This window comes from Rhipicephalus sanguineus, chromosome 1 (genome assembly GCF_013339695.2).
Source record: "Rhipicephalus sanguineus isolate Rsan-2018 chromosome 1, BIME_Rsan_1.4, whole genome shotgun sequence".
In the NCBI taxonomy this organism is placed as follows: Eukaryota; Metazoa; Arthropoda; class Arachnida; order Ixodida; family Ixodidae; genus Rhipicephalus; species Rhipicephalus sanguineus.
In genome coordinates this window covers 258224853-258251740 of record NC_051176.1, presented here as the reverse complement: position 1 = coordinate 258251740, position 26888 = coordinate 258224853, and the positions used below count along the sequence as shown (strand labels likewise).

The 26888-nt window shown below is 46.5% G+C and overlaps 1 protein-coding gene across 2 annotated transcripts; it reads left to right on the top strand.

Moving 5' to 3' along the window:
* The first annotated feature begins 672 nt into the window (after positions 1-672).
* LOC119378703 (adult-specific rigid cuticular protein 15.7) lies at positions 673-20378 on the top strand. Of its 2 annotated transcripts, XM_037647750.2 has the most exons (3): positions 673-892; positions 19083-19169; positions 19832-20378. In XM_037647750.2, the coding sequence occupies exons 1-3, from the start codon at positions 881-883 to the stop codon at positions 20357-20359; spliced, it is 627 nt and encodes a 208-aa protein (XP_037503678.1). In that variant the 5' UTR covers positions 673-880; the 3' UTR covers positions 20360-20378. The 2 variants fall into 2 exon arrangements, with proteins under 2 accessions (XP_037503678.1, XP_049267474.1); XM_049411517.1 differs by lacking the exon at positions 673-892 and having other exon boundaries at positions 19071-19169.
* The last annotated feature ends 6510 nt before the right edge of the window (positions 20379-26888 follow it).

Sequence of the window (26888 nt, the reverse complement as noted above, 5' to 3'; positions counted from 1 at the left end):
ACGATTTGACCTTTAAAGAAAAGTTGAGCCGTTTGATCCGCGACCCGGTCTCGCTCCATCCATCAAGCGCGGCGGATACGCGTGGGGTCGCATCTGTCTACCGGAGGACAGCCGTGTGACGGCCGGAGGTTAAAAGAGAACGGGGAGACTCGTTTGGCGCCCGCAGGACGGTGCAAATTGAAATGATAAGACGCGAGAGTCTCGAAGAAGTCGGCGGAGCGAATCCAGACGCGCTGCCGCTAGGAGCAAAGGAAATCGTCGAGCGTCGCCCTCGGTTCCGTCGGTAGTGGCCGCCGCCGAAGCGACAGGGCGCCTACGCAGGTGTGGCCGTCGGAGAAAGTTCCGAGGGCGTGGAAGCGCTTTCTCCGACCAAGGGGCTTGGCTCTCCTCCGCTCGCCAGCCCGGAGAGCACGGCTACCGCGATGACGACCTACATCCACCCTTCTCACCCCCCGTGCGACTCTTCCGCGCGGCCGTTCGGACTTCCACACAGCGTCGTTCGGTGCAGAGAAAGCGAGAAAAGCGTGACGTCACGGCTGACGCCGAAGTTTTCTTCCTTTCTTTTGCCAACTGCTTTCTTTGTAATTTCCACCGCGTGAGGGAAAAAAGCGCTGGCGGCGGAGGGATTTCCCTCTACCAGCCCCTGAACCGAGCGCGGCCGCACATTGCGAGCACCGCGCTTGCTACCGGGGTATATATAAAAGTTGACCGGAAAGGGAGTAACGGTGTTTGTGTGTGTGCACGCGCTTCGCCAAGCGCCGAGAATCGTCTCTTCTGCGCGATCCCGGGAGTCGTATACAGCCATCCCAACCGCCGCACGCCTCCCACCCCGTGAATCTACCGCGCCGGTTCCGGATTATCTCCCGCCGGTTAAGCCAGCATGGACGCGAAGGTACGTACTGAAAAATTCTTGAGAGAGTGATTTTAATTCTATACAGTGCGAGTGCCCGGTGTGATCCCGAGTCCTGCCCATCTGACCGCATGGCGGGGGCTGGGGATCACTCCGCAAACTGAGCTCGTCAACTTTCGTTTAGACTCTATGTCGCTTATTGCTCGAGCTCCTCCGCCCTGCTCGACGTTACGGTCTCAGCAGTGACAACTTATTTGGTCAGTCAGATTAAGAAAGAAAAAGTAACGCGCGGAAATCAAAATAATCCTAAAGGCGGTTATACGCCCCCGTGGACTTACTCGCACTCGGAGGCCTGTATAGCGCTATAGGCCATATCTTGCTGATTGCACTAACAGTGAAGTCTTCCTTCGTCACTTCGTAATTGTGAAGAAGATATATGCAGCAGTGGAATGTGCGCACCGCGCAAGAGCCCACGTGATTCCGGCAGTAGATGTTGGATTATAGGCATGGCCATTTACCGAATCCATTAAAAAAAAAAAAATAGGTGTGTTGAATCTTGCATGTAACATGCAAGTTCTGCGAAGCAAATATTGTTGAACGTGTAAAACTAAAGAGGAATGATTTTTACGCTGCTTTGAGCCTTTTTTGTGTAAGTAACAAATTTATGCTAAGTTTTCTTCGAGTCAGTGAGGTTGCGTTCCTTCGATCGTGCGTTGTCGCAAATGTATTAGACAAATGCACTCAGACTAATCGTACCGAGGTTCAGAATGCGATCCTAATTGTTTTATTATGTTCGTAGAGAATAAAAGCATTCCAATAACAATGTGAGGGCAGGGACACCTTTTGATGACTGGTATATCAGCGAACAAGAGATGCATGGCATAAAACCCACCGCGCTTCTCAATGGCAAATGAACAAACGCATCAGTTCTTATGTGCAAGTTCTGCTGTGCTGCATCGATCACTGCTAGCGATGCTTAAAATTTTGCGACTTGATTGCATTTTCCGATTTATTTTATGAATTTAGTTATCTTGCGTTCTTCTGTGACGAAGGCGACGGTTCTCCTTCACTAATCTTCCGCCGGTGAGATTACTTCGATTCCAACTCTACGCGATATCGATTTCATTGATCTCCAGCTTTGCCGGTGCAACATGAAATCCCCAAGAAAACGGTGCCGAAATCATAATCTTTCCTTTTTTGTCTTGTCCGTTGTCCTATTGCCACTTAAACCTCTTTTCCAGTGGAGAGTAGCCAACAGGATCTTACCATCACTCTTTTTTTTTTTTTGTCTCACGCATTTTTTCCCCTTTTAGCAGCACTCTTTTGAGTGTTAAAAGAGGTCTCCCATGCTCTCATCGACAGTATATAACTCGGGCTTTCATTGTGAAGTCAATTGCAATATAACATCTTAATCCAGGTTTTCCTCGAGGGGAGGGTAGGGGTGAGGGGGTTCGACATTATGAAGGTGATTGATCATTTGATGATGCTGACGACTGCGCGGATGCTTACGGTTATAATAATAATAATAATAATAATAATAATAATAATAATAATAATAATAATAATAATAATAATAATAATAATAATAATAATAATAATAATAATAATAATAATAAATTGATTCCTGTCTCAGTGACCGTTCTGACGTAGTTTACAGCTGGGTAGATGGACTTCACGAGTCTCACGCGCTGTACGCTGCATGACACTGCGCCAGGGGCGTAGCCAAGGGGGGTTCAAACCCCCCCGGAATTTTTCAGTTTTGCTTGCGTATATAGGCACGCACACATACAAACGCACGCACGAACATACATAAAGTATGGTTGAACCCCCCCCCCCCCCGAAAAAAATTTCTGGCTACGCCCCTGCACTGCGCACACAGACTTCAAGGGTAGGGGCCAGGACATCCTCCCGTCCCCCTTCCTCCTCCCACTCCCCTTATACCCGCAAATGATTTGAGTCCGTTTGAACTGAGCTAATTTCTCTTTTGCTCACCAGTAGGAAACGATACGAAGTGCTCAAAGGTTGACGTTAATTTCATCTTTTTTTTTTTCAACAATTTTGGCGCGAAAGACAGACGCGCTGAACAAGTCAGTCATCCCCTTTGGTTGACGCGTATAGACGGCGGTTCCTGTAAGGTAGATAGTCCGGTCTTCTTCCTCTTGCTCGCATTCGACACGAGTCACGCTCAGCTGTACCCATAGTTTCTATAATGAAGTGTGAATGAGAAGTGAGACCTTTCAGACACGCGCTCGTGTCGCTTCCTCAACAAAACGTAAAGAATCGCTGCGATGCCTAATGTGACGGGCATTTCGTGAGGAAAACACTCGTTACCACTAAGTCGCGCATGCCCTTTGATCGTAAGAAACAGCGCAAAAACAACGGACGAACACACTGAGACAAACGAACGCTCATTTGTCTCTACATGTTTGTTCGTCTCTTGTTTTTGCGCTGTTTTTTACGATCATGGACAACCAACTAGACCGAATTATCGCCCCTGTGATCGAACTTGCTAATTCAGCTGTAAGCGAAAACGCGAAGTGACATTCCGACTGTATCCTGTTAGCGGTCAGTCCAAGCAAATGCTGCGCAATAGCCAGGAATTAATCTTGCTCCATCATGCGTATACGCTACTGTACATAGGCGTGCGCAAGGAAGGGGGGGAGGGGGGGCGGCCGCCCCCCCTATACATCTAAGAGGGGGGGGCGCAAAGTCAACCCCACACATTGACATAATAGGGAGGGGGGGGCGCAATGTCAGCGCCACACACTGACATAATTGGGAATAGGGGGGTACGAACCTTCGCCCCCCCCCCTCCCCCCTGAATGGGAACCCTGCGCACGCCTATGCTAGTGTACAGAGTGACGGTTGCACACCGCTTGCAGGGAAGCGAACCGTGCAGGAGCCTCTGAGTCGCAGCTGTTTCGTCGAGACCACGCTGGAGAAAAGGCGAAGAGCTGCGACTTTCCTGACTCGCAGTGCGTTTCCCGCGATCGACTAACTTCTCAGCGCGGTGCCCTTCACGGCTTTCTGCTCATTGCTCTCTTCCACCGCTATAGCATCCGCTCATCTCCGTGCCTGTAAAGGGGGCTTTCCTTCCGCCACTTTCTGATAGCGCTAAACGTACGCGGGCGAGATGACACGCGAATGAGCGTTCGTTTGTCTCAGTGTGTTCGTCCGTTGTTTTTGCGCTGGTTTTTGCGCTCCGCTGTACGAAAAGACCAGGGCGACGCACAAAACACTCGACCCCCCCCCCTCCCCGGATACTTATGTTTCACTTTTTGAGCGCACAAATGAAACATGAATTACGAACATGCCCAAGCATACGCTCTTTCACGGATACTTATGTCCACCATAAGATATATATGTCTAGCGTCAAGTGAGGCAAGACAACACTCACCTGTCCTATTCGAGGTGGTGCAAAAAAAAAAAAATAATAATAACCCTCCTGGCTACGGCACTGTATACCGTGACGTCGTAGAAGTATTTCAGCTCGTTGTTTGCATCTATAGAAAAGAAAACACAGTGTAAAAACTCCATGCTTCACCGAGAATTCGGTCAGCACTGTGCAGTGCCGCTCTCTGCTATCGGTTTAGTAATACGCAAGTTTCGACGCGCTGTTTATATGTTGTCCCGCGAACGCTGAATTGTCACTACATACGTTGTTCTGTCTTATTAGGCAATGTCGGCGCTCCAACCTTACTCCAAGTCCAGACTCCGAGGCAAAATGGCCTCGGAAAGGCGAGCTGGTTATAATTATAGCCATCGCTTAATTGTGTCAATCTCCTTTCTCGACTATTATATGAGAAATAACCAAATAATAAGGAATAATTCCGAATGAATATGGTATAATGCATGCCCGCGTGCTTGAATAGTATGTACAAATTACAGCAACTAAAAATCTATCGTATCGTTCTTGAAATTCGTCGTGTGAGGAGTATAGCCTGAAGTGGCGGCTACAAGGCGGCGCATTTTCGAGCGTTACAAATGTGGTGTGGCGAGAAGAAGGATGGATCGATTAATTTCTTGAGCATCCCCTTTGAGAATAAGTACAGGGTGTTTCAGCTAAAAAGCACCAAGTATTAAAAAATTAAACATAGGTGGTACGCATCTCCAATTAGTGCATTATTGTTCTGAGCCATATAGAGCACGTCAGAATATTTTTTCCAATCCGCCAAGCTCGGTAATTAACAAAGATTGCTTAATGAACTTTTCAAATAGTAATTCTAGAGAAAAGTTGTAGCGCTTGTTCAGAAACACCGAATTTTTCAATCTGTGTTAAGATAACTCCCCTGCTTAATTTTTTTGCGGCCTTCCTTTAAAGCGCGCGAATTTTAAAGAATAGCACGTGACTGCCGCCTAACGCGCGGCGCTTTTAGTGCCCTCAAATGTAAGTTGAACGAATTATCAAAGGCTGCTCCGCGCACGAAGGTCGATTGAGCATGCTGGCGGTGACTGCGATGGACGCTAAATGACGATAGAGGCGTAGCACCTAAACAAAAGAAAAAAAGAAAATTAAAAAAAAAAGATCTACGAAAGAGCGGCCGTCACGTGTGAGTGCATATTTTATCTCGTTCCTTCATCACGCTGTCACCCTCGCCCCTTCCAATGTGTTTCTTCATTGGGGCGAAAACAAAAGAAAAAAAAAGGCCTGCGCTGCATCAAATGCTGCCTACAGTCTCATGTAGCATTTGCTCCGTGGCTGCCGCTGTTTCTTTGAAGAATTTTTTTTTGTAGTTGTTGAAACGGTATGCTCATTTCGTCGCTTAACGTCCATCGCAGTCACCGATAACCTGTTCCATCGATCTTCGAGCGCGAAGCAGCCTTTGATAATTCGTTCGACTTACAATTGAGGGCACTAAAAGCGCCGCGCGTTTGGCAGCAGTCACGTGGTAATTTTTTAAAATTCGCGCGCTTTAAAGAAAGGCCGAAAAAAAAATTAAGCAGGGGAGTTATCTTAACACAGATTGAAAAATTCAATGTTTCTGAAGAAGCGCTACAACTTTTGTGTTGAAAAGTTTTCTCTAGAGTTACTATTTAAAAAGTTCATTAGGCAATCTTTGTTAATTACCGAGCTTGGCGGATTGAAAAAAATATTCTGACATGCTCTATATGGCTCAGAACAATATTGCTCTAATTGGAGACGCGTAGCGCCCATGCTTAATTTTTTACCACTTGGTGCTTTTTAGCTGAAACACCCTGTATATCGTTGCTGATGCCATCGGTCTAGTTTGACAGGGTGCGCGTGCTCTTGTCTGATAAATCTTTCCCTAGAAGCTTTACATTTTCAGTGCCTTTCATTGTCTCTGCGCTTGCTTCGTCCACTCGAATGCGGAAAGAATTAAGTTTTATTAAGATCTTCCATCATCACAGCTGTTACAAATATCCTCTACACTGCAAAACTTTCGCATGTTGCATTATTCCCTGAAGCTCTATGTTCTGTAGCGTCAACAGGTGAATGTCATTTAGTTGTGAAGAAAAAAAAAACGATTGCTTTTTAAATGTTGCGTGTTCTTTACCTAGAGCTACAAAATAAGCTTACTATCATGGTATGTTGAATGTAATATGCAAGTTCACTACTGCAGGAATTCCTCTATGAATACATTATCTTATATTGCAAGCCAACTTCAGTTTTTTGTGGTCCATGTCGACCTCGCATTTCCATGCAAGTAGACATGTTACTTTTCATCCAAATACGATACAGATATACCTGAAAACCTTCGCTGCGTATCTCATCTGTTCTGTTTCACTCAGCCGTCGTTATAAATGAACTTGTTTTTGGCTTCTCACGTTCAAATAAATTTTGAATAACCCCTTTAACCCGAAAGTGCTTCCTTTAGCGGTTTGATAGCGCCCATAAGCTGTAAAACAGGGACGTGAACGAGTGCTAGAGAGCAATGAACAACGACACGCATGCTTTGTCTTTGGAGCGGTGTCAGCGCCAATTGGCCGGTAAAGTTGCCCTAAGCATGAAATGTTTCTATACGCCTCACTCGGCGTGGCTTCAGAGGAGGAATCTACAGTCAAACGAAGCCAATTTGAATACGAAAAATTTAATCCAAGATTAAATAGAAAATAGGGAAAATACTCCACTAAACGACTGACGTACGCTCACTGTGACGTCTCATATTTTGACGGCGTGACCATAACCGTAAGTGGTAGCACGCCGCCTCCGCCCACGACACTTCTTTGATTGGCACCCAGGCGAGCGAAAGATCCCCGCGTTTTTGGAAGAAGGACACTGTGAATATTTATAATAGTATACCAACGACTTCTGCATCACAAGAGGCCATGTGCTGCGTGCGCGTGTTGTAACGGGGCCGCATCGAAGCTGTCAGCAAGCATTCGGAAAGTTAACTCTCTAAGCGGACACTGCCGTTTTGCCAAGAACTTCTTGTCGACGTGCACAACCGCATCTGCGGTACTGCCTTCGTTGGTTTGCAATGTGTATCCACAGACACCACCACTCTCAGAGTCAGCTGGTGCTTAGACTCAGAGATCAAACGCACAGGTTGCGCGAGAACGCATTGGCTAGCGTGCTAGGTTACCGCCAGTGCCAAATCAGGCGCTGCTGTGCGAGTTTCCTTAGAGTCACTGGAAAATTTTTCCAGTGGCTCTAAGTTTCCTATAGGGTTTCCCTGCTGCTGTAGAAGTGAAGTGTTTCTATGGGAATAAGCGAATGAAGGGAATTAGGTGGCTCGGGCGTTTCCTGAGCATGCCTTGGCCTAAAACATAATCATGGCTTTGAAAATAAAGTTTTATTAGAATAAAATTATCTTAGTTCTCCCGGAATACGAATATCTATCAATAATGTTGACTCGCCAAAAAGTTGTAAGCAGTGGTTGAAATCCATGCCATGTGAACGCGTACGTCGTTTTTCCTCCACATCAGTGTATACTGTTCACGTTTGATGAGACTGTATAACACTGCGCGAGTGCTTACCTTTTAACATAAATTGAAGTACTCTTACATACCGATACAGAAAGAAAAGAAAACAACATTTTACACGTTGCTTTACGTGAGAGTTGAGCCATTTAGACAGCTTGCTTCGTCAGATTCCGCGCCTTCCATGGTGTCCTGGTTCTCCGAGAACGGCGAAAGCGCCAAGCCGCCATTTCCCAGCACTCTCCACGAATACAACCGCACCGCAGTGCCATTTTTCCCTCTAGGTAATTCTGAGAAACTTCATATGGACAGCACTAACCCAGTTTTGAGCTTTTAACTGCTGTCGCAGAAAAAGAAAAAAAAGAGAAAAGAAAACCCCATCGACAATTGGCACAATGAGCGCGATACAAAGGAACAGAACGAGGAGCAAAGGCCCGCATAACGCAGGCGGAGAGTTAAAAAAAAAAGAAATCTGGGTGCTTGTAGTGATGAAAGCGGTGTCACAGATGTCTGCGCCCACAAGAGACGACCTTGATCCGTTCAGTTTCTGGCGCAATGCTTATAGATCGAACGCCCAATCTCGATAGCGTCCGCCGCACGATTGTTGCGGCCACCTACGACAGCTTCTATATACTGTCAGTTGCGGCGTTGCGTGCGTACTTTCATTTTTGTATTATGCACGATAACTCTGACACCTTGAGCGACGTGTAGGCAGGTCGATTATACAAGCGCCCTCACATGGGCCGGAAATTTCTCTTCCTCGTAGGCGGCATGCATGCAGCGCGAGAGACGTGCGTACGTTTCCGACGGTTGTCTTTGACGAGAGTAACTTACGCTTCAAAAGGCTACAGCGCTGCTCTTTCCCCTCTTTATTCCCCTCCTTCTTCCATTTCGCAGCTTTTGAGCAAATAGCGCACCGTTCCGTAAAACGAAGCGGTGCGTGCTGCAAGGTGGCGATTAAGGGCGAGGGTGGAGGTCGGCGTGGACAGAACGCGCGAAGGGGGGTCTGCCGAGACGCACGCAAGTTGCCGCACCCGCGCCGCCGCGGCTGGTTTCGACGCTCCGAGGTTCTCGTCATCTCCGCGTCGGCTGTCTCGCGACACGTCAGGCTGTATCAGGCAGCGTTCTCGCCCATATAATATGCGCACGCGCGCGCAGTAGTTCACTGTCGTGGTGCGTAGTCACGTTTCCCACCGTCGTATTAAAACGCGCCGTCGACAGGCAAAACTGCCGTGAGTGTGTAACGTCAAGAGGCCCGCGCGCTGCTTGTAGGTCCTCTTATATTCAATGGGCCGTCAGAGGTGTCGAACGTGGGAGAGGAAAGAAGGTTATTTTACAAAGTACAGCGGGAAATGGTCAGGCCTTTTCGAACGAGGTATATACGACAAGAACGGGAATGCATAGTGTATACGAAATGGCGTCCGGAAATGAGCGCTCTTATAAAACCGACCGCGCCTCTATCGGGGACGGCCGAATGGTTGAAGCTGCTCTGGCGGCGGCGTGCACAAAGCAGCTCAATTTCCATACGGAGCCGGTGCGCTTTAGAGCCGATAACTGACGGGGTCCTTTTGTTCTCACGGGGGCGAAGCACGGCGCAGGCAATGAGAAGCAGGAACTGCCGGCCGTCATGCTGGCCTGTATACACACAGCGCTTGTCACGAATGTTGTGTGTATAGTGCCCACCTTGGTTGGATATCTGAGCGCACATTACCCGGGAACCGCGACAGACCCCCCCCCCCCTTGTAAGCTTACAGATTGGTGCGAGACCCTTCACCGCTCGCTTCCTTTTTACGCCAAATTACGAAAGCTATACACTGTGTGCGTATACAGTGATCCACTACGTGCGATGCGGTACTTCAACTGTAAGGTAACTATACAGGGTGTTCAAAATTAAGTTTTATAGTTTTCTTAAAATTCAGCACTGGGAAGAACGTGAAAACCACCTTTGCAGATAAGTTATGTATCGAGGGGGACACAAAGTGAGACAATAATTATCGCTGTCAGCCGCCGAATAATTGAATAATGAACTTTTTAATAAGTGCAGCAAGCGGGCATGTTTGTATTGAAAAGTTGGAGGCAGTCGCGTTCCTACACAGTTCCACTTGGAAGAATTCTTCTAGCGTGTCTGTTCCCAAGATATCCTGCTGCAAAGTTTAAGACTTTATTGAGAATAGCGAAGAACCAAGCAGTACTTATTTGTCTAGCTGATAGTAATCATGAAAAAAGGTTTCCCCTTAATTCTGTAGGGAGAAAGTTTGTTGAAATCAGAATACTGCTTTTCACTGTATAGACAGATAAATTAATTATCTAAATGAAATAATTCGCGTACTCGCCATTCAAATAAGTTTTCTGTCGTAAAAATGTAGAACATATGTATTTCCTTTTTTTTTTCTAAAGATTCAATCTTTTCACTGTACAGATTTCATTGAAATTCCATTATATTTAACACAAGGTACGTACTTAGGAACCTAATTGTGTGCATGCACTAAGGACTAAAATGAAATAGAGCTTCACTTGAACATAACGTAATCTGGATAAAAGTTTCGTATAAAAACAAGAAAGCATGGCTTTTGTATGAGGCAAAAGGTATGTTCAGGAATCCATAACGAACTTTTCATCTCTGCGCTTGATGAGTAGTAATCAGTTCATTATGTGCTCATACTTTCTTTTTCTTTTCTTTTCTTTTTTTCTCTATTGCCTAATTCTGGCATCTCCTCAAAACGCTGCTCACACCCTCATGCGTACGCACTTTAAATGCCCATGGTCTTTATTCTTAACATCGATCGACGCAATGTTCATTATAGTGTGATTACTGACGTAGCGGCCTGTTTGTCTCAGCTGTTGCCTCACCGTCAAGAGTCTCTTGCAGACTACTTCCGTCGTCCTTTGAAATACGAGTACAGAACTGCCAGCCTATTTGTTCGGCGCAGAGAACAAGAAGCGACACGCCTTGAAAAGATGACGATCGAGAAGGCTTACAAAGATGGCGAGAAAAAATGCACATAGGCGCACGTAAAATTACCCCACCGTAATGGCTTGGTGGCTATAGAGTTTCACAGCAAAGCATGAGGTAGCGGGTTCGATTCCCGGCAACGGAGGTTGTATTTAGATGCTGGCAAAGTACAAAAAATAAAAACACACACACACAGCCATGTCTTATTATTCAGGTGCACGTTAACGGACCCCACGAAGTGAAAATTAATCCGTAGTCCCCCACTGCGGCGTGTCGTGTAATCGTTTGGTGGTTTTGGCGCGTAAAACTCCACACTTTATAATATGTGGAATATTCCACGGGAATAGTGTATCGTATTACGCTTATATATACAGCAAGACTTTTGTAGCTTCAGAACAACAATAAAATATCCGTATACCAATGGCTTTTTGTTCAGTCAACAGGCTCAGCGAAGCTTTTATCCTTTCGTAGTCAAGCTCACTTTCAGGCATATAAGGCGTGCTTGGAGCAGATTCAGAGTGCGGTATATGTGGATGCGAAAATGCTAATTTAGAGTATTCAATGAAACATTAGTAATGGGGATGTTATCCTTGACAATAGCCGTAATAGATGCATTGTAATTTTTATTAGCCATCTTCCAGAGGTATATTGTGATTTTGTCGCGTTCATGAAGAAAGCTTAATTAAAAAGAAAAAAAAAAGAAAGATTGGTTTAACATGCAATGTTGCAACCTCTTTTTTATTTTTTTCTTTATCAATTTTTTTTCTGAAGAATTATGCTTGTGAGGTCTGTTAAGTATACTTTAGTACAACGGCTCATAATTTTACATGCAATGTTGCAACCTCTTTTTTATTTTCTTCTTTATCAGTTTTTTTTCTGAAGAATTATGCTTGTGAGGTCCGTTAAGTATACTTTAATCCAACGGGTCATAATTTTTTAACTATTTTATAAACAGTTGTTTACTCCTCGTTTCTTGGTCAATACTCAAGATTTGATCAATAGAATTTCTCTAGATCACCCGCCGATTAGGCTTAATGACTCTGCCAGATCTTATTTCTGTTACATTAACTACCATTGCGTCGTACGCTACCGCTTTTAATGTTTGTGTGCTCAAAGTTAAATTTTGAAATCAATAGACATCATGACCGACGCTACGGCACGTATACATGGTCGAGGCTGATGCGGAAGTGAAAGTCTTCCACGGCTGCCCTGATGATGTAGCAGACATTTTGTTGATTTAAATCCCAGAAGGAAACCCACGAGGTATCCTGAATCACGGATCCAAGTGATGACGAGGGGGAGACGGGAGCCGTGGTGTGCTGAAGTGTCTTATTACAATCTCGACGCTTTCCGAGAATTTCCTCGTGTTCTAGGTTATGTCACGAAGGACGTCTTCTTCTATACACGTCATATTATTTTCGCAGTTCCTGCACCGTGGCACTAGGCGACAAACTGAAAGGGTAACCGACAACCACCCACTTGTAGCACGAAGCTGCAAGGAAATTCATGCTGATTTCTCAGAAAGCAGAACTCCTCTGCAATGAACGACAGAATCTGCATTAAATCATGGTGGCATGCACAGCTGCTCAACATCCAAATGCCGACCACCAAAGTGTTTCTGATGTTTAACTTTTAAAGAGCTGCGAATAATCGTCGCTTGGAAACAGACTCCGCGTTTACGCCCATAATGCTCACGGTTGTGCATTTCCTTGGTGCTCCTCTCATTTCGGACTAAAGCCCCTCTCTTCTGCGCTATGAATATGGAAATTTGGCCTATAGCTGTCTCTGTTGTTCGAAAAGCCTTGGGTGAAGTCACGTTTCGCGCTGGCGTTTCTATTGGGTGAAATGAAACGAGTCGTTCGCTTGCAACTGTTTCGGACCACCAAGTGTTTCAAGAGAACGGTTCGGCATCTTTCCGCATGCGGAACACGCGCCCAGCAGCTGCCTCACCAAGTTCGCATGTGGAAACGGTGAGCTGTTTAACTTGAAAATAACTAAGGGTGCGGCTCTGAGGACAAAGGAAGGAAGCAGAATGATCGAGTGGCACAGCCGAGAACGGTTGTGCCCCATCCGTGGCGCCTTCCCCGTGTAGAGATTACGTATACGTCAGACACGCGCACAGATTACGTTTTCTTAATTGTGAGCGATGTTCGCGGGCTGCATGCCACTTTATGAAAGTAGCTGGCGTGATCGGAATGCGAGAAAAGTCCCTATTAAAAAACGCTAACGGGCGCAGTTATCAAATTTCTTTATTCACTTGTGAAGTGTATTTAGTCTCATACACTCGATGAAACACTAAATTTTACAATTAAAGCCAGTTCCACGCCTGTGAATTCTGAGTAAGCAGCGGAGCTGCCAAGCAAGCGCCACCACCTGTTGAACGCAGATTGAGTTCTTTCTTTCTTTCTTTCTTTCTTTCTTTCTTTCTTTCTTTCTTTCTTTCTTTCTTTCTTTCTTTCTTTCTTTCTTTCTTTCTTTCTTTCTTTCTTTCTTTCTTTCTTTCTTTCTTTCTTTCTTTCTTCACCCTGACATCAGTCCTCCTCACCGTCTTTCCCTTTCCCATCCCCTTGCTAAACTGTACTATACAAGGCAATGCCATGCTTTACCTTCTCCCCTCCTCCTTTCCGTCCTGCTCACCTCACATCGCAAAAACTATCATGGGGTTGTCGTGCGGCATGTCCTGAACTGAATAAATTGTTCAATGAAACGCATTTCTAAGTACTTTCTGAAGACGCAATTTTTAGGCCCTTCTATTAAAAAAGCAATGTAGAATTCCTTCAGGCATCACTGAAGGCTATGCAGCCCATATGCCAAGCCACAGGGGTAGTGTTTTGCGCCGTTTTTTTTTTTTCTTTTTTGAAGTTTCATTCCAGAGCGCGTACGAGTTGTCACTACTGGTGGAAAGGTGCGCTATATGGATACCGCGATATTCTAGCATTCAAAAAAAAGAAAAAGAAAGCGTCGATCTTTTGTCCGATTTCGGCCGCTCATACCCTCTCAACTTTTCTCTCTTTCCTCTCAGTGGTCTCATGTTTTTGTCCCCCTTCTCCCTTTGTATCAACGTGTATACTGTATACATAGTCAGCCAACCAGTTTCAGCAGTGCTAATTTTTGTGCTTTTATGAAAGCAGGAAAATAGCACAAAAGTGATAACGTATACTTTATCGCTTTTTGATCTTTTTACCAGAGACTCGATGAAAAAAAAAATAATCCATGGTTTCACTGACAGATTATTATGTACCATATATTTTCCATAGTATCTTTCAGTAGCTGTTTCACAAATAAGTCGCGCTTAATAAGCATGCATGATGTGATAGGTCATCTTCAGCTATGTTAAAGGGACACTAAAAAGAAACAATGAATTGGTATAGATTGATAAAGTGTGCTCGGAGAACTCTTGTGTAGTTTATTTCACCACCATCGGTTTATTATTAGAGGAGAAAGCCAAGTTCAAAGTTTCATTTTTAAATTTCGCGCCGAACTTTGTAATTCGTGACGTAAAAGGTTTCAAAGAGCATTTAACGTGTTTTGGCGCCAGTGGCTCGACGAAATTTCCGCAAACTCGTTATGTCAAGTCTCTGACCCCCTCAGAGGATAATGTACTTTGATTTAACCGATTAGGAACTACGTAGGCCCAAGCAGGCACCGTCAAAAATATGTGACGTCACGGCAAATGGTGCGGGAATTCCAAGGTGGCGTCGCCAGCTGTATTTTCTTTTTGCGCGTTTTCTCGCTTATTAAGCTCCTCTCGCAGCAAGCGTGGTGTCTTTGGTATCGTGGAAGACTACTTTAGTAATGCGAGAAAAATCGCTTTGCTCTTTAGTGTCCCTTTAAAACTGCCACAACAGTATATTTGACTATAAAGCACGTGCGTCAGCTTCCTTCTTTCCTCATCAAGCGAGGCTTCAGGTTAGGTTAATTATCTCACATCGCGGCTGTCTCGCCGGTTCCTCTGACGCTTAAATGAAGAAGCATATTGCGATGTCCAGTAAGCGAGCAAGTTGTCCCACATAATTTGTACGGCGCGTGCTTCTATTCCGCGCGGAACGCAGCGTAGGGAAGTTACTCTGTGATATTGTTGTTAGGGGCTAACGACCCGGTGCGCACCGATCAGCCTCTTGAGCACACACACGGACACCCACATGTCATCTCTCCATGCGTATTGCGACATTCTGAGCTACATATAATATTCTCTGCGTTCGCCTCCTTTCATCGCTGCAGGCCGCTATTTTTGACGTCGCGTTCCCAGGAATGCACGGCACCGAGAACGGCTCCTGGTTGGTGTACCTTGTGTTTGATCTGGTGCACATGGGAGGAGGAGGGGGGATGTGAATGGAGGGGCTCTGTAAACCGAGCCATCACGATAAGCATTATTATTAGACTGTAGGAAAGCCGAAACAAGGCGCACTCGAAGGCAAAGAAGGAACGGAACAAGGTGGAGGGGGCTGGCTCATTTGACGCCGTTCACGCGGTTACGACCGCGTGTATATAGGTACGCCCGTACGCGATCCTTCATTACGCGCGTACCCGCTCCGCAAGGACGTTCGCGGACAAGCGCGACGCTCGGGGCAGTGCACGCGGCGTGTTTTCCCAATCAAGCGTGCGCGCATACGCAAGTGCAACAACTTAATCGCCGTGGCTAACGACACCGCGCCGACTCGATCCCCTTCCTGGCGAGTCGTTGCCGGCGATGTATACGAAGAAGCAGGAAGGGAACGGCCCGTTGAGGAAACGCCTAGCGATGTTTGAAAGAAAAACGAAGGCACTGAACACGGCACCTCCAGTGGCTCCTGGCTTTCATGCGTAGCCGCCATGTGCTGAGAGAAAAAAACAAAGCAAAAAACAAAATACAGCGATGTGGCGATGGGTATCTGCTTGGCTCGGCTCTCCGGCGAGTTCGGCACGCTCAACATGCTGCCACGGTGCAGTGAAGCGGGGAAAGCCGCTGACGCTTCCTATGCTGCATGGCAAGTGCCTAAAGCACCATAGAATTGCGCTGCTACGAGGCGCACGCTGACAGGGGTAATGGTGATAATTTCTTCGCGCCACTGGCCGGTAGTTGGCGTCGTTGACTTCGCACTACCTCCCGCTGTTATCCGGGATAGTTCGCTCAAAGTGGTGCAACGTTAAATTGTTTCAATCAGAGACGTCGAAAGAATTATTCTTCTGCAGGGGCGCCTCTCGTGTGTCGACCATTCCATGAGTTGTTCGGAGGGAGCCAAGTACCTCCAATAGATTTTAAAAGGGCAGAAGTTCAGGGGGAAGATGGATGCTTGAAAAGATGAAAAATTCGTGAACACGGGGCGTCACTGGATCCGACGTTTCGACAAGCGGACTTGTCTTCTTCGAGGCTGCAACGAAGAAGACAAGCCCGCTTGTCGAAACGTCGGCTCCAGTGACGCCCCGTGTTCACGAATTTTTCACATCTCCAATAGATTTAGACGTTTAAGTCTATACCATATTCGAATAGTCGCTGTGGTTGCGTGACAGTTTCGTGCGTAAAGCTATACCGAAAGTCAGCCCACACCTCGTAAAGAGATCACGGACAAAACGACCGGCCATTGTTACACTAAGCGGATATATTATACGGGTATCGGGACTCCCCATCCTGTACTCATGTACAATACCTTCCAAGACACACGTAAACCGAAAATTATGCACTGACAGTCTCAAAGCGGATCACACCCGCCAGAAAGCTGCGCCTATGATCCACAGTGGCGGCCTTCGTGGGTACGGGCCTGGCTTCCAGATTTCGAATAGCTCGATGTCACAACTACACGTACAGCGCGACATGGAAATGCAGCGAAGCAAAAAGCTTCTCTCGTCGACGCACGCATTCTGATTTCTTTCCCCGCGGCCGAACCTTCCTCAGCACGGCTGCTGCTGTACCGTGGCGGCGTGCCACGGCTGGTCAACGGGGTCCGGCATTGCGCCAGGCGGCGGCGTCCGCGACTTGGCCGGAGCCGGACCCCGGAGGAGGGAAGCGAATGAGCTCGTCTCCAGTGCGATGGAGGGAGAGGCTTCCGCCAGCAGCGGCGGCTCCTGCGGCCCACGCCCAGTGGCACAGTTGCGCAGAGCGGCGCCGCCGTTACCCCGAAGTGGGCGACTTATTAGGGCTGCGCGGGCCATTGTTTCTGGGAATCCGTTAGGGACGCCGTCGTCGGCACAGTACTGCCGAAGAAAAAGATAAGCGCCGGCCGACAATGGTGGCATTCCTCCCGCGCGCTCTCGTTGCGCGCATATAACCCGGCGCGGTGTTCGGGCCATGCAAATTCGGTGCGAGTCTGCCGCGCCTGTCCGAGTCACACGTCACACGAAGAGCGCGACCGCGCAACAAAGGCCCTCATTGTTGGTCGTTCGCAGCAGGGTCAACCGTCGCGCGGCTCTCTGCGACCGTTTAGGGTCTGTCAATGTGAGCAGTGCGGGAAATGCGCGCATGGCTCTGCTGCCGGATTAGTGGGAGTTCTTTGTCGTCCTCTTCCTCGCTGCCCTTAGCCTGCCGCCTGGGCGATTCTAACGGCACCGGAAACGATTGCCACACGTGACCCGATCACTTCTTCTGGTGGCTGAGGTGTACTGGAATATTCTAGTGCATTCGTGTGGAGGCTTACTGCATTCCGCCAGCAGACGATTGCCCTTTTGTCCCGGCAGTGTCGCATGCTCACGGAACAAGCGTGGATATCGCCCGTGGGGATCGAAGGACCGCTGGCGAAGAACACGTGCCAACTGTGTCAAAATGTTGAGCTTACATTCACAAAACCGTTCCTAAACGTTTTGTTAGAAGAGGTCCTGCCATTCATTACGGCGAACGCATCGACCAGTGATAAGGAGTTTTGAAAAGCTTTGTGAACCCGTTTCTTGCTTAGCTATTTCAGTTATTATTTACGTAATGCTGCCTCTGGGTTATTTTCTTCAAAGTTGTGCGAACGTAAACAGAAAGAGCGTGGTAAAAGCTGCCGTGATCTGTTTCAAAGAGCAAGGAGGTAATGACGTCCCTTGTTGGTGTTGCATGAGTTGCCGGTACGCGAAACGTAAATGCTCCGCACTTCCAATCCCAGTAGTCTTGAGAGTTTTAATTCCTGCTCTAAATTGCGGCAAGCTGTTGTGGAATGTCTTAAGGACACGTTCCAAATTCCTACCGATGATGCAGCGCGAGTAACTGCCTCATTATATTGCCCAACGCTCGCACTATAGTTCACTATAGCTCGCACCAAGCGGTAGCGCTATCGCAAGCGAAAGTAAAACATCCTAGATTGCAGGTGGACGTTGTTTAAGAATTGCGCGTAACAGCTTTCGGAGAGCATGCTGTGACCATGAAAGCCAATCTTATGAGAATAAAAAGAAGGATCACGCTGAGTTGTCTTTACCCATTTTTCTGAAATAAAGCAAAAAAATCTGTTAAACGGCATCATATCTGTTTGCCAGTAGCACCTTGTCGGTACTTGATATCGGGACGCAATAAATATAAGTACGCAAGAGTGACAAAAAAAAGAAAGAAGAAAAGAAAAGAGAAGAAAAAGAGGCTGACTAGAGCATTGACGCAATACACGTGAACTGTGTGAACCACAGGAAGCTGTTTTTTTTTTTTTGTAATCATTCTACTGTAGCTATTGTGCCAGCCCCATTTCTCCCCTATAGTGTAAGGCGTGAATCCAGGAGTCACCTGGATGCCACCTTTTCGTGTCCTTTTCCTCCCTCTTCCTCAAGAGTCCAGTCCAGTTCAGTCCAGTTAGCATCATTTCATCCATCAATGCACAACTATGCAAGACAGGGTCAAGAAACTGAGGCTGCCCCTTTGCCCATGTAACAGGCCCACAGATACCGCATAGACAAAGCGGGAGGTCGTGTAGAGATCTCGTCTATATCCAGGGTCGTTCAACTCGTCGCTCAAGTGGTGTCGCTGTTGATCGCATTGCGAACAGTTCATGACACGAGAAAATTTTTCCACAAAAGTGTCCGTGGTGTCACACCATAAGGCAGTTGGAGATTGTCTTTCTCTCGCAGTGCAAAAAGCGATGTACCTATATATTAGGCCACATGAACTTGTAAACGCAAACTAATCCATATATCACATGGTAGACACTGAACGATGCATAGCTTTGAGCAAGAAAGTCGTTCGGCTATGCTATTGTGGGTATGCTTTCAAGGTGAACAGCATACTGTCCGCAGCAAACAGACGATGTTGATGCATTGACCTAAATATGCAGTATATACTCAATACTTTTTTGCATCATGAGTACGTATAGTGGTACAGCTTATTTTAGGACAATAAGCATCAATGAGTGAGAGCTGCGAGGTCAACCTTAGCGCTAACTTGGACCACTGCCTGTAACGAGCTGCTTGCGCAACGTGTACTTTCGAGGCCCGGATGAAACCTTGAAATCGATGCAATTACAGGTGTTCGTGATGCTCGGGACGCTTGCCTTGGCGAGCGCCGGCGTTCCTCTGCTGGGAGGTGAAAGTACACAGCACAGAGCTCAGGACGTGAGTGCAACTGTTTTCTTCGGCTCATGCGTGACTTGCCTTTTTCTTCTTTGTACCAAAGGAGGAACGCTGTCGTGCGCCAGCAGTGCACGAAGTCTTGACGTGTCTATGTTGCTTGTACACAACGACGGTACGAGTTCGTGCTTGGAAGGAGAAGTTTTTTCCCCCTCTTTTTATCCCTTTGGCCAAACAAGGACAGCATACAGTTGCGATATGCCAACTTTCCTGGCGCGAAATGGTTTGTTTGCAAAGAGGTGCCGCTACAGCGTATTTAAATTCGCTGGAGGTTACGCATACATCACTTGGCTATTTAGCTAATATACATACAACATTCCTGAATAGGCTTTGGGGCACCAGAGCTTTGTGGCTTGAGTAAAGGTGGCAGGTAATGCCGGGTAAAGATGTCAGGTAATGAATGAAATCTCTAAATAGACATTATTATTAGTAAACCCATGCTTGCAGTCTCTGCTTCAGAGTAGCTTCATGCAGTTTGCGCTGAAGCTGTCATTTGACGCCACATTTTACCAGCTCTGCAAATAATTGCAAAATCGCAGCCGAACTAATAATATAAGTCTGGCGAGTAATACGGATTCCAGAGCGTTGGCGATTTCATAGCGCTACTTTATGCGGGCCCGACTGGTGGCTTCATTCGCTTATCGCAGGATTATGGAAACTACCAGTTCAGCTACGACATCGTTGACCCACTGGGCGCCACCAACGGCCGCTGGGAGGTAGGAGATGCGTACGGCAACAAGCGCGGCGGCTACACCATCACCGACATCGACGGCCGTCAGCGGCGCGTCGAGTACGTGGCCGACGCGTACGGATTCCGCGTCATCGTCAACACCAACGAGCCCGGCACGGCGGCCAGCACTCCGGCCTCCGCCGTCTTCAACTCGCCTTACGTGAACGTAATACGGGGCCTGGCGCTGGCAAAGCCCGTGGTCGCCGCTGCCGCGTCGGCTGCTGTGCCCGTGGCCCACGTGCCGTATGCGAATCGCCTACGCAGTGTGGTGAAAGTCCCCGTGCTGCAGGCACCTGCAGTGGCCGCCGCACCCGTGGTGCTGGCCGCGCCGCCGCTGACCGGTCAGTACGCGGAATACGCCGGGTACGCACCTTCCTTCCACGGACAGTTCGGACGGCGCATCGGGGCGGCGCGAAACTTCTACAACTACTACAAAAAGCGCTAAATCTCCGAACCTGCCTGTTGCCAGCGGTAGGACAAGCACATAGATCATTTTGTCACATGACGACATGAAACGTTCGAATAAGGGCATTTGCCTATTTCTTTCATTTTTAATTTACCTGCCTGGCGCACCGCTTGATCCCCACCTTTACGGTCATCTATGCGTTATACTGTAGTTCATCTTTTCTCCACTGCTGTCGTAAGTTCAATTTGAAGAAGAAAAAGAAACTAATGCTTCACAACATTAGCGCACGTATGAGAAATACAGGATCAAAATTTCGCGATTGTGACGCGGCGCACCTAATTCATGGAAATTCATCCACAATGTGCAATACGAACGCGATGCGTCAGCAAAGCGTTGCGGCGTAGGCTGCGAGATTTCTGTACAGCAGTGTGCTGAATACGGAAATCATCTGACGTAATTCACAGATGTTTTCGTCCATAAGAACAATTCGTTATATTGACCACGTGCCTTCGTGTAAAGATGTGCTCGCACCTATTCCGATTGGCTCGGGCATGCGCTTACAAACCGTTATAGCGTACAAAGTGCTATGGTCAACACGTGTCTGGTTTCGTCGTATGTGACTTCCAAGTTCAATAAGGTACCCCGATGCGTACGTCGGAGCCCTGTCCACGTCGCTGGCGTCTGGGTATTGCAAAGGCTTTCCACGAAATCATTTATCGCCGACGTAAGCTTACTTGCTCGGTAAAATATAGGCAGCTTCTGTGTAATTACATATTGCGCTTGATTGCATGGCAGTGTGCAGTAGCGCTCAAGTACGGCCTGCGCATGTACTCTCATAGCACCTATCGATTCATGGTGCTCCAAATGTGGCCTCTGATGGCGTGCTAAGCGCCCCTGTACTTCAAGAAAACAATATAAAAGCGATGCAATATCGTTTTGCAGGTGTAGATACGCCTGCTTAATATCAAACACCTTTAGGCAAGTGAACATGACGAGGGGGAAATCTAAGCAGCGCACTGTGTCTGTTCTTGAGAGCCACTCCTTTGTTCTTATATCATTGTGCCCGCTCTTCATTTGCTTTACTTACCAACGCTCTTGCAAAAAGATGTGTCTTTTAAACACGTGCACTCCTTGTTTTGCGTATGATGTAAGTTCAATCATTCTAAAGATTACTGCCCGCGTTGGTGGTTCCATAGGAGGAAGAAACGTACGTGTGTTCTATACATTTTGTACTTAATCTTTTCTGAAAGTGTCGTGCTTCCCTGCGTGAGAATGTCTACCTTCTTTCTTTATAATTGCTACATCGACTTCCACACAGCATCGTTTGTTGCTGTCCACGTTTCAACGCGCATCTCTGAGGGTGCATTTCTTCTGAAAACTTAGCTTCATGTGTGCGATCCTACCATAGCTGTCTGTAAACGTGCGTCGTTTAACGTTCTAGCGTTGTAACTTCATTTTTATAACAAGGTGTAATTGCGACATCTCTCATCAGCTTTGTGTCACGTGTTTTGTCATTAAATGTCACAAAACGCCCAAAGTTCCGAGAACTAGTACAAAGCCGGATGATTTTACTACATACGTTCATTGTCCAGCAGCAGTACTAACGTAATTTCAGTTTCACTTGAACATGTTTGTGGTCGAAAGGATTCCATCAATGTAATTTTTTCCTTTACACATTCCTCCTACCTGTTCTCCTCCCTCCCCTCTCTCACACCTCCGCCACCAAAAAATAAAGTATTAGATATTTAATGGGTTCACTGCACGTGCAGCTGGCATCTTTGCATCGCTCGTCATTAAAAATGAACTGATGCATGTAATGTCTTTCTTCGGGTATACGATGTGTCGCGCTCTGTTGTGTTGTTACGGTGCGCAAATCAGTGCATCTATTTCTGCATTTTGTTGCCGTATTAGTGCGCGAACGGGGAATGTCTTCCATACAGCGCACATATAATTTAGACTGTGGTTGTGGTTTTCTGTGAGTTTGTACGTGGCTTTGTGCTATTATATAACCTTTATCGTTTGGGTGTGTCTGTGCGTTTTTGCCTTTAGTATGGCCAGTTTGTCTCGTCTGATGCCGAAAACTTTACCGCGCTTTGTCTTTCCTCTTCTTTTTTTTTATCTAGTCCGCAGCCCTTGGGAGTTTTAATTACACAGCGCTATGCAAATAACCTGCGATTCTTCCTCTGCAACAAGGCAAACGTCTTGCGCGTGCGCGAGTGTTTGCGAGTAGCCAAATGGTGGCCGAATGTATCGACCCTCTCGCTTCTTCGTTTCCGTCCATCGTGCTGCGTGCAGATTTGTTACGATTGTACTGTTCACAATACCGCCGAAGTGTTTATGTGCAGCGAGCTCCTTGCGTGCACGTGTTTTAATTGCAGTATTGTTAGTTTTCCTTATTGTGCGTCATTAACCGTGCGTGTGTGTGTGTGTGTGTGTACGGAAAAGTGCCTTGCTTTATGTGTTATGGAACACCACATCTTGTCTGCGCAAGCGCAGCGCCTGCAATTGAGTTTTCACTTTTCTGTATTAACCAAGCTCTTTTGGTGCGTATGTAGCGCGGCCTGAGGCGTGCATTATTTTCTGTTCTTATAAGTTGCAACGCCATGTGGCTTGCCGTGTCCTCGAAATCGGAGCAGGCCAGAACGTGCAGCATTGCCCATATGCTGCAACTATTGTGACCAGTTTCACTTCCGAGAAATATGCCTTCAAAACGGCGGACGAAGCGCACTGATGTTCCAGTTAACCTTTTCCCAAACTGCACTTTCTCGCTGTGCGCCAAAAATATTGGTTTAATCACCAGCGTATTTTACAGCATATCCTTATTACCCTTGTTTTAAAAGGCTGGTGCAAGGAAAAGAATATATATTTGTAGCAAAATGGCATGATTCGCATAATGGCTGGCTTCAAACTTATAATTGCGACAGATTAATCCTATACCTCTGATACTGCTGATTGAGTACTTAATGATGCTTAGTTGAATATTCCATTTTTAAATTCATTACATCGTACAGATCATAGCTGCAAATGACATTTAGCGGAAAATAAGTAAAAATGACATCGCGGTGCCAATGGCAGGCGGTGCTGCGCCCTGTTTAATACTCACTTAAAGCCATCTTTGAAACGCCTGGTATAACTATACTTAACGACACGAGATAATTGGAATAGCTCACGTCCCTAAAGCGTGAGCGCTACGTAACTTATTCGATCGCTGTTGGTGCGAAGACATGGTGCCCATCGTCAGACAAAGAACGGTTGTGTTTGTAGAGGTGCTTGGTTACGAAATGGAATGAGTAACCAATGGTTGAAAAAAAAAAACAAAAAAAAAACAGGAGGGCATAAGTTGAACACCGAGGTGATAAGACGACTAACGACGAGCGCACATACAAGATAGCAAGATTGAAGAGGGTATTATTTTTTACATGATTTTTAAAATAAAAAGGTTATATGAGCGCAGCGATCGTGGCGACCTTGCAGAGAAGCTCCTTGGTGAGGCGGCCGTACCTTGCCGCGGATATTGTGAGTTTCAGAAGACTTGGTAACAAGAACTGTGTTAACCTTATTAGAGCCTTAGGGGTAGTTGTTTAGAGGGCGGTATTTTATAAGGTGCGCCGGTAGGACGGAAAAAGTTACTCCGCTAATCATATCAGACGGACACGCCCTATGATGAAAATAACGATGGAAGTTGAAATTGAATGTGGCGGCCATGTGCGGCAGCTATTGATACGGCACGTTTTACGTGGCAAGCTTATATGCAGCCACGTGGCGTATCACCTATATGCGCACGTTATGCCATCATTCAAACTTCGTGACACACTTCGTCATAGGGCGTCTCTGTCTGACATGGCAGTGGGGCACACTTTGTTTCGATAATGTCTGGATTGAGTGCAGAAATTCGACTGTGAAATCTAAAATTTCATGCAGTTTTCAACAATAATAAATAAAAAGGTACGTTCAATCAAAATATGACTGTCTCCGCGTTTTCCTCATAAAAGTGCGCCCAAGGCTCTACTGAAAACGTTAATTACTTTTTTTAATTACCATATTGAAAACCACGTTACGTTATTAGCGGCAAGGTATGTCTGCCAGGTGGACACCACGTCGCCTGGAACTCCTCTGTAAATTCGGCATGCTCGCTACACTAACGTAAATACTGAAGTCTGGAAAGCACGTATCCGTGACTTCAGCGGATAAGTCGTTCAGCCAATTTTGATTTCATTGAAAAAAAGAAAATGTTGCAGAGATCAATGCTATGCAGCAATTGATAACAGCCTCTTCGACTGTATTCAACTCTTTCTTCTTGTTAGAATTCAGTGTTTTCGAAATCGTCCAAAATCTTACAACCTGTCATTTACAAACCGCAGTGATCTCTATATATGTTTCACATTGGGATTTCTTTCTGTGCGCTGTATTTGTTATTTGTGCAATGATGTGGAGAGCTCGGCTTCCATCTCTGTACTCACTCTGCACCTGTCAAATAAACCATGGCTTGCAAAGCAGATGCCTCTTCAAGTGAAAAACGTGCTCAAGCAGCTTAGACACCACAGCGAGGTTTCTCATCCGGTACGGCTGCGTAAATAAGTGTACTCGTAAGGGTCGTGTCGTACACTCGTATTCCTGTAGGAATCATGCACATTCAGGTAAATCTTCACGTCTAGTGAGCTAAGCACTCATGAACACAACTTGACAAGCCTGGAGGCGATATACAAAGGAGCGGGTGGGGCCCGAGATGCATTCGTTGCACTATACGTCTGTCATCGTACGACCCCTGGTTGGTTGCCTTCCTACTGGCCAGCGCCCATCACTACCGCGTGACAACATCGTTATCCTCAGTCGCCTGCTCGATATATATATGCATACACGCCCACTGAACTGCAACGCACCTTTTAACGCAACCGTGAAAACATGTCAAGGACGCAGGTAAGGACGCCGGTAAGTGTGACAACGAAATTATGAGCCATGAAAGCCGTCACATTTATAAATTAAACAAACAGAAATTGAAGAGTGTCCTTCAAAGCTCAAAGGGCAGGCCTTATTTATGTTTTGGCGCGAAAACCAGGCAGAAGCTAGCCCATCGATTGGTCAATGCTCACGCTTTTCGGAGCTGTCCGTCTCGTCATGCATCCATGGACACTCGAATTCAGAGGGCCGAACTGATGCGAAAGACGAACTTAACCACATACCGCAAAATGCATAGGATGAGCCTAAAAGTGTTTCACTTTCATCGCACTAGAAAAAAAATTATGACTAAAGCGACGAAGCGACGGAGAAAAAATTCGGTAGATCCCACGTCTTGTGGGAATCGGTTTCATGCGAAGCAGGCAGCCACTAGTTCTATGCTGCAATTTTTGGGCCTTTAAACAAGCGCCGCGAGGTGGATCGACGTGCTTTTGTAAATGTAGGTGTTGTGTGCACATCGTGGGCTTACCAAGCACGCCGACTACACTGACGTATGGTCTGACGTAGTATCAGCAGTCACGTTAGAGAACAGACGTCTGTGTTATCGAAACGAACTGCACGCTATGGTGCTGCAATGATGTGAACATCATACGTAACTTTCGTTAGTATTCCTCCGGGGTCGAACAACGCTTTAAAATAGCTTGCTGAATTATAGGAATACAAATGTAATGCTTATTAGACTGCTATAAAAGCGGAGCCAACACTGGAACTACAATTAAAGTTAACCCCACATGACGCTTGTATCATATGAGAAGATATGAAGTGTTTATCGCTTTGTTATAAAATTACATAGCCAGCAATTACAACCACAATTGACGTTGCACCGACAAAGCAATCTCTAATAGAGCACTGCACGGGCTCGGGCCTACCCGAAAACCCGGGGCCGGCCCGGCCCATGGGCTGGGCCGGGCCGGGCTCGGGTTTGAAGCTCCGGGCTTAGGGCCGGGCCCGGGTTTGAGGTGGCGGGCTCGGGTCGGGCCGGGCTTGGACTTTGCTCAGTCCTTAAAGGGACACTAAAGTGAAAGAATGAATCAGTTCAGACTAAGTGTACACTCTGCGAACCAGAATGTCATTAATTTTACCATCGTAAGCTTATTCATAGAGAAGAAAATCAAAGTTCCTTTTTTAAATTTTGCGCCGACATCACGTATTTTGAACTGAATTTTTGTCTTATTTCGGGGACAATGGCTCAATGAAATTTTCTGAAACTGGACTTCATACACGAAGCAAATTTATATGTGTATTTCTGAATAAATATTATGCCTAAGGGCAGACTTTCGAAAAAAAAAAAACTACGTAGGCCACAGTAGACGCTGTCAGAATCTATGACGTCACGGAGTTTGCTGCGCGAACTTCCAGGTGGCTTCGCTATCCGCATTTTCTTTTTGCGAGTTTTCTCGCTTGCCAAGAGTATTCTCGCGGCGAGCGTGGTTATTTTGGAATAGCAAAAGAGTAATTTACTGGTAATAGAAAAATCGTTTTTCTCGTTAGTGTCCCTAAAGATTACTCCACTTACACTGTGCATGCATGTATATTCCACATTTTATCTCGAAAAAAATGCTTATGTGGGGCAGGCTATTTGCAGAAGTTTATGAGGGACAAGTACTGAACT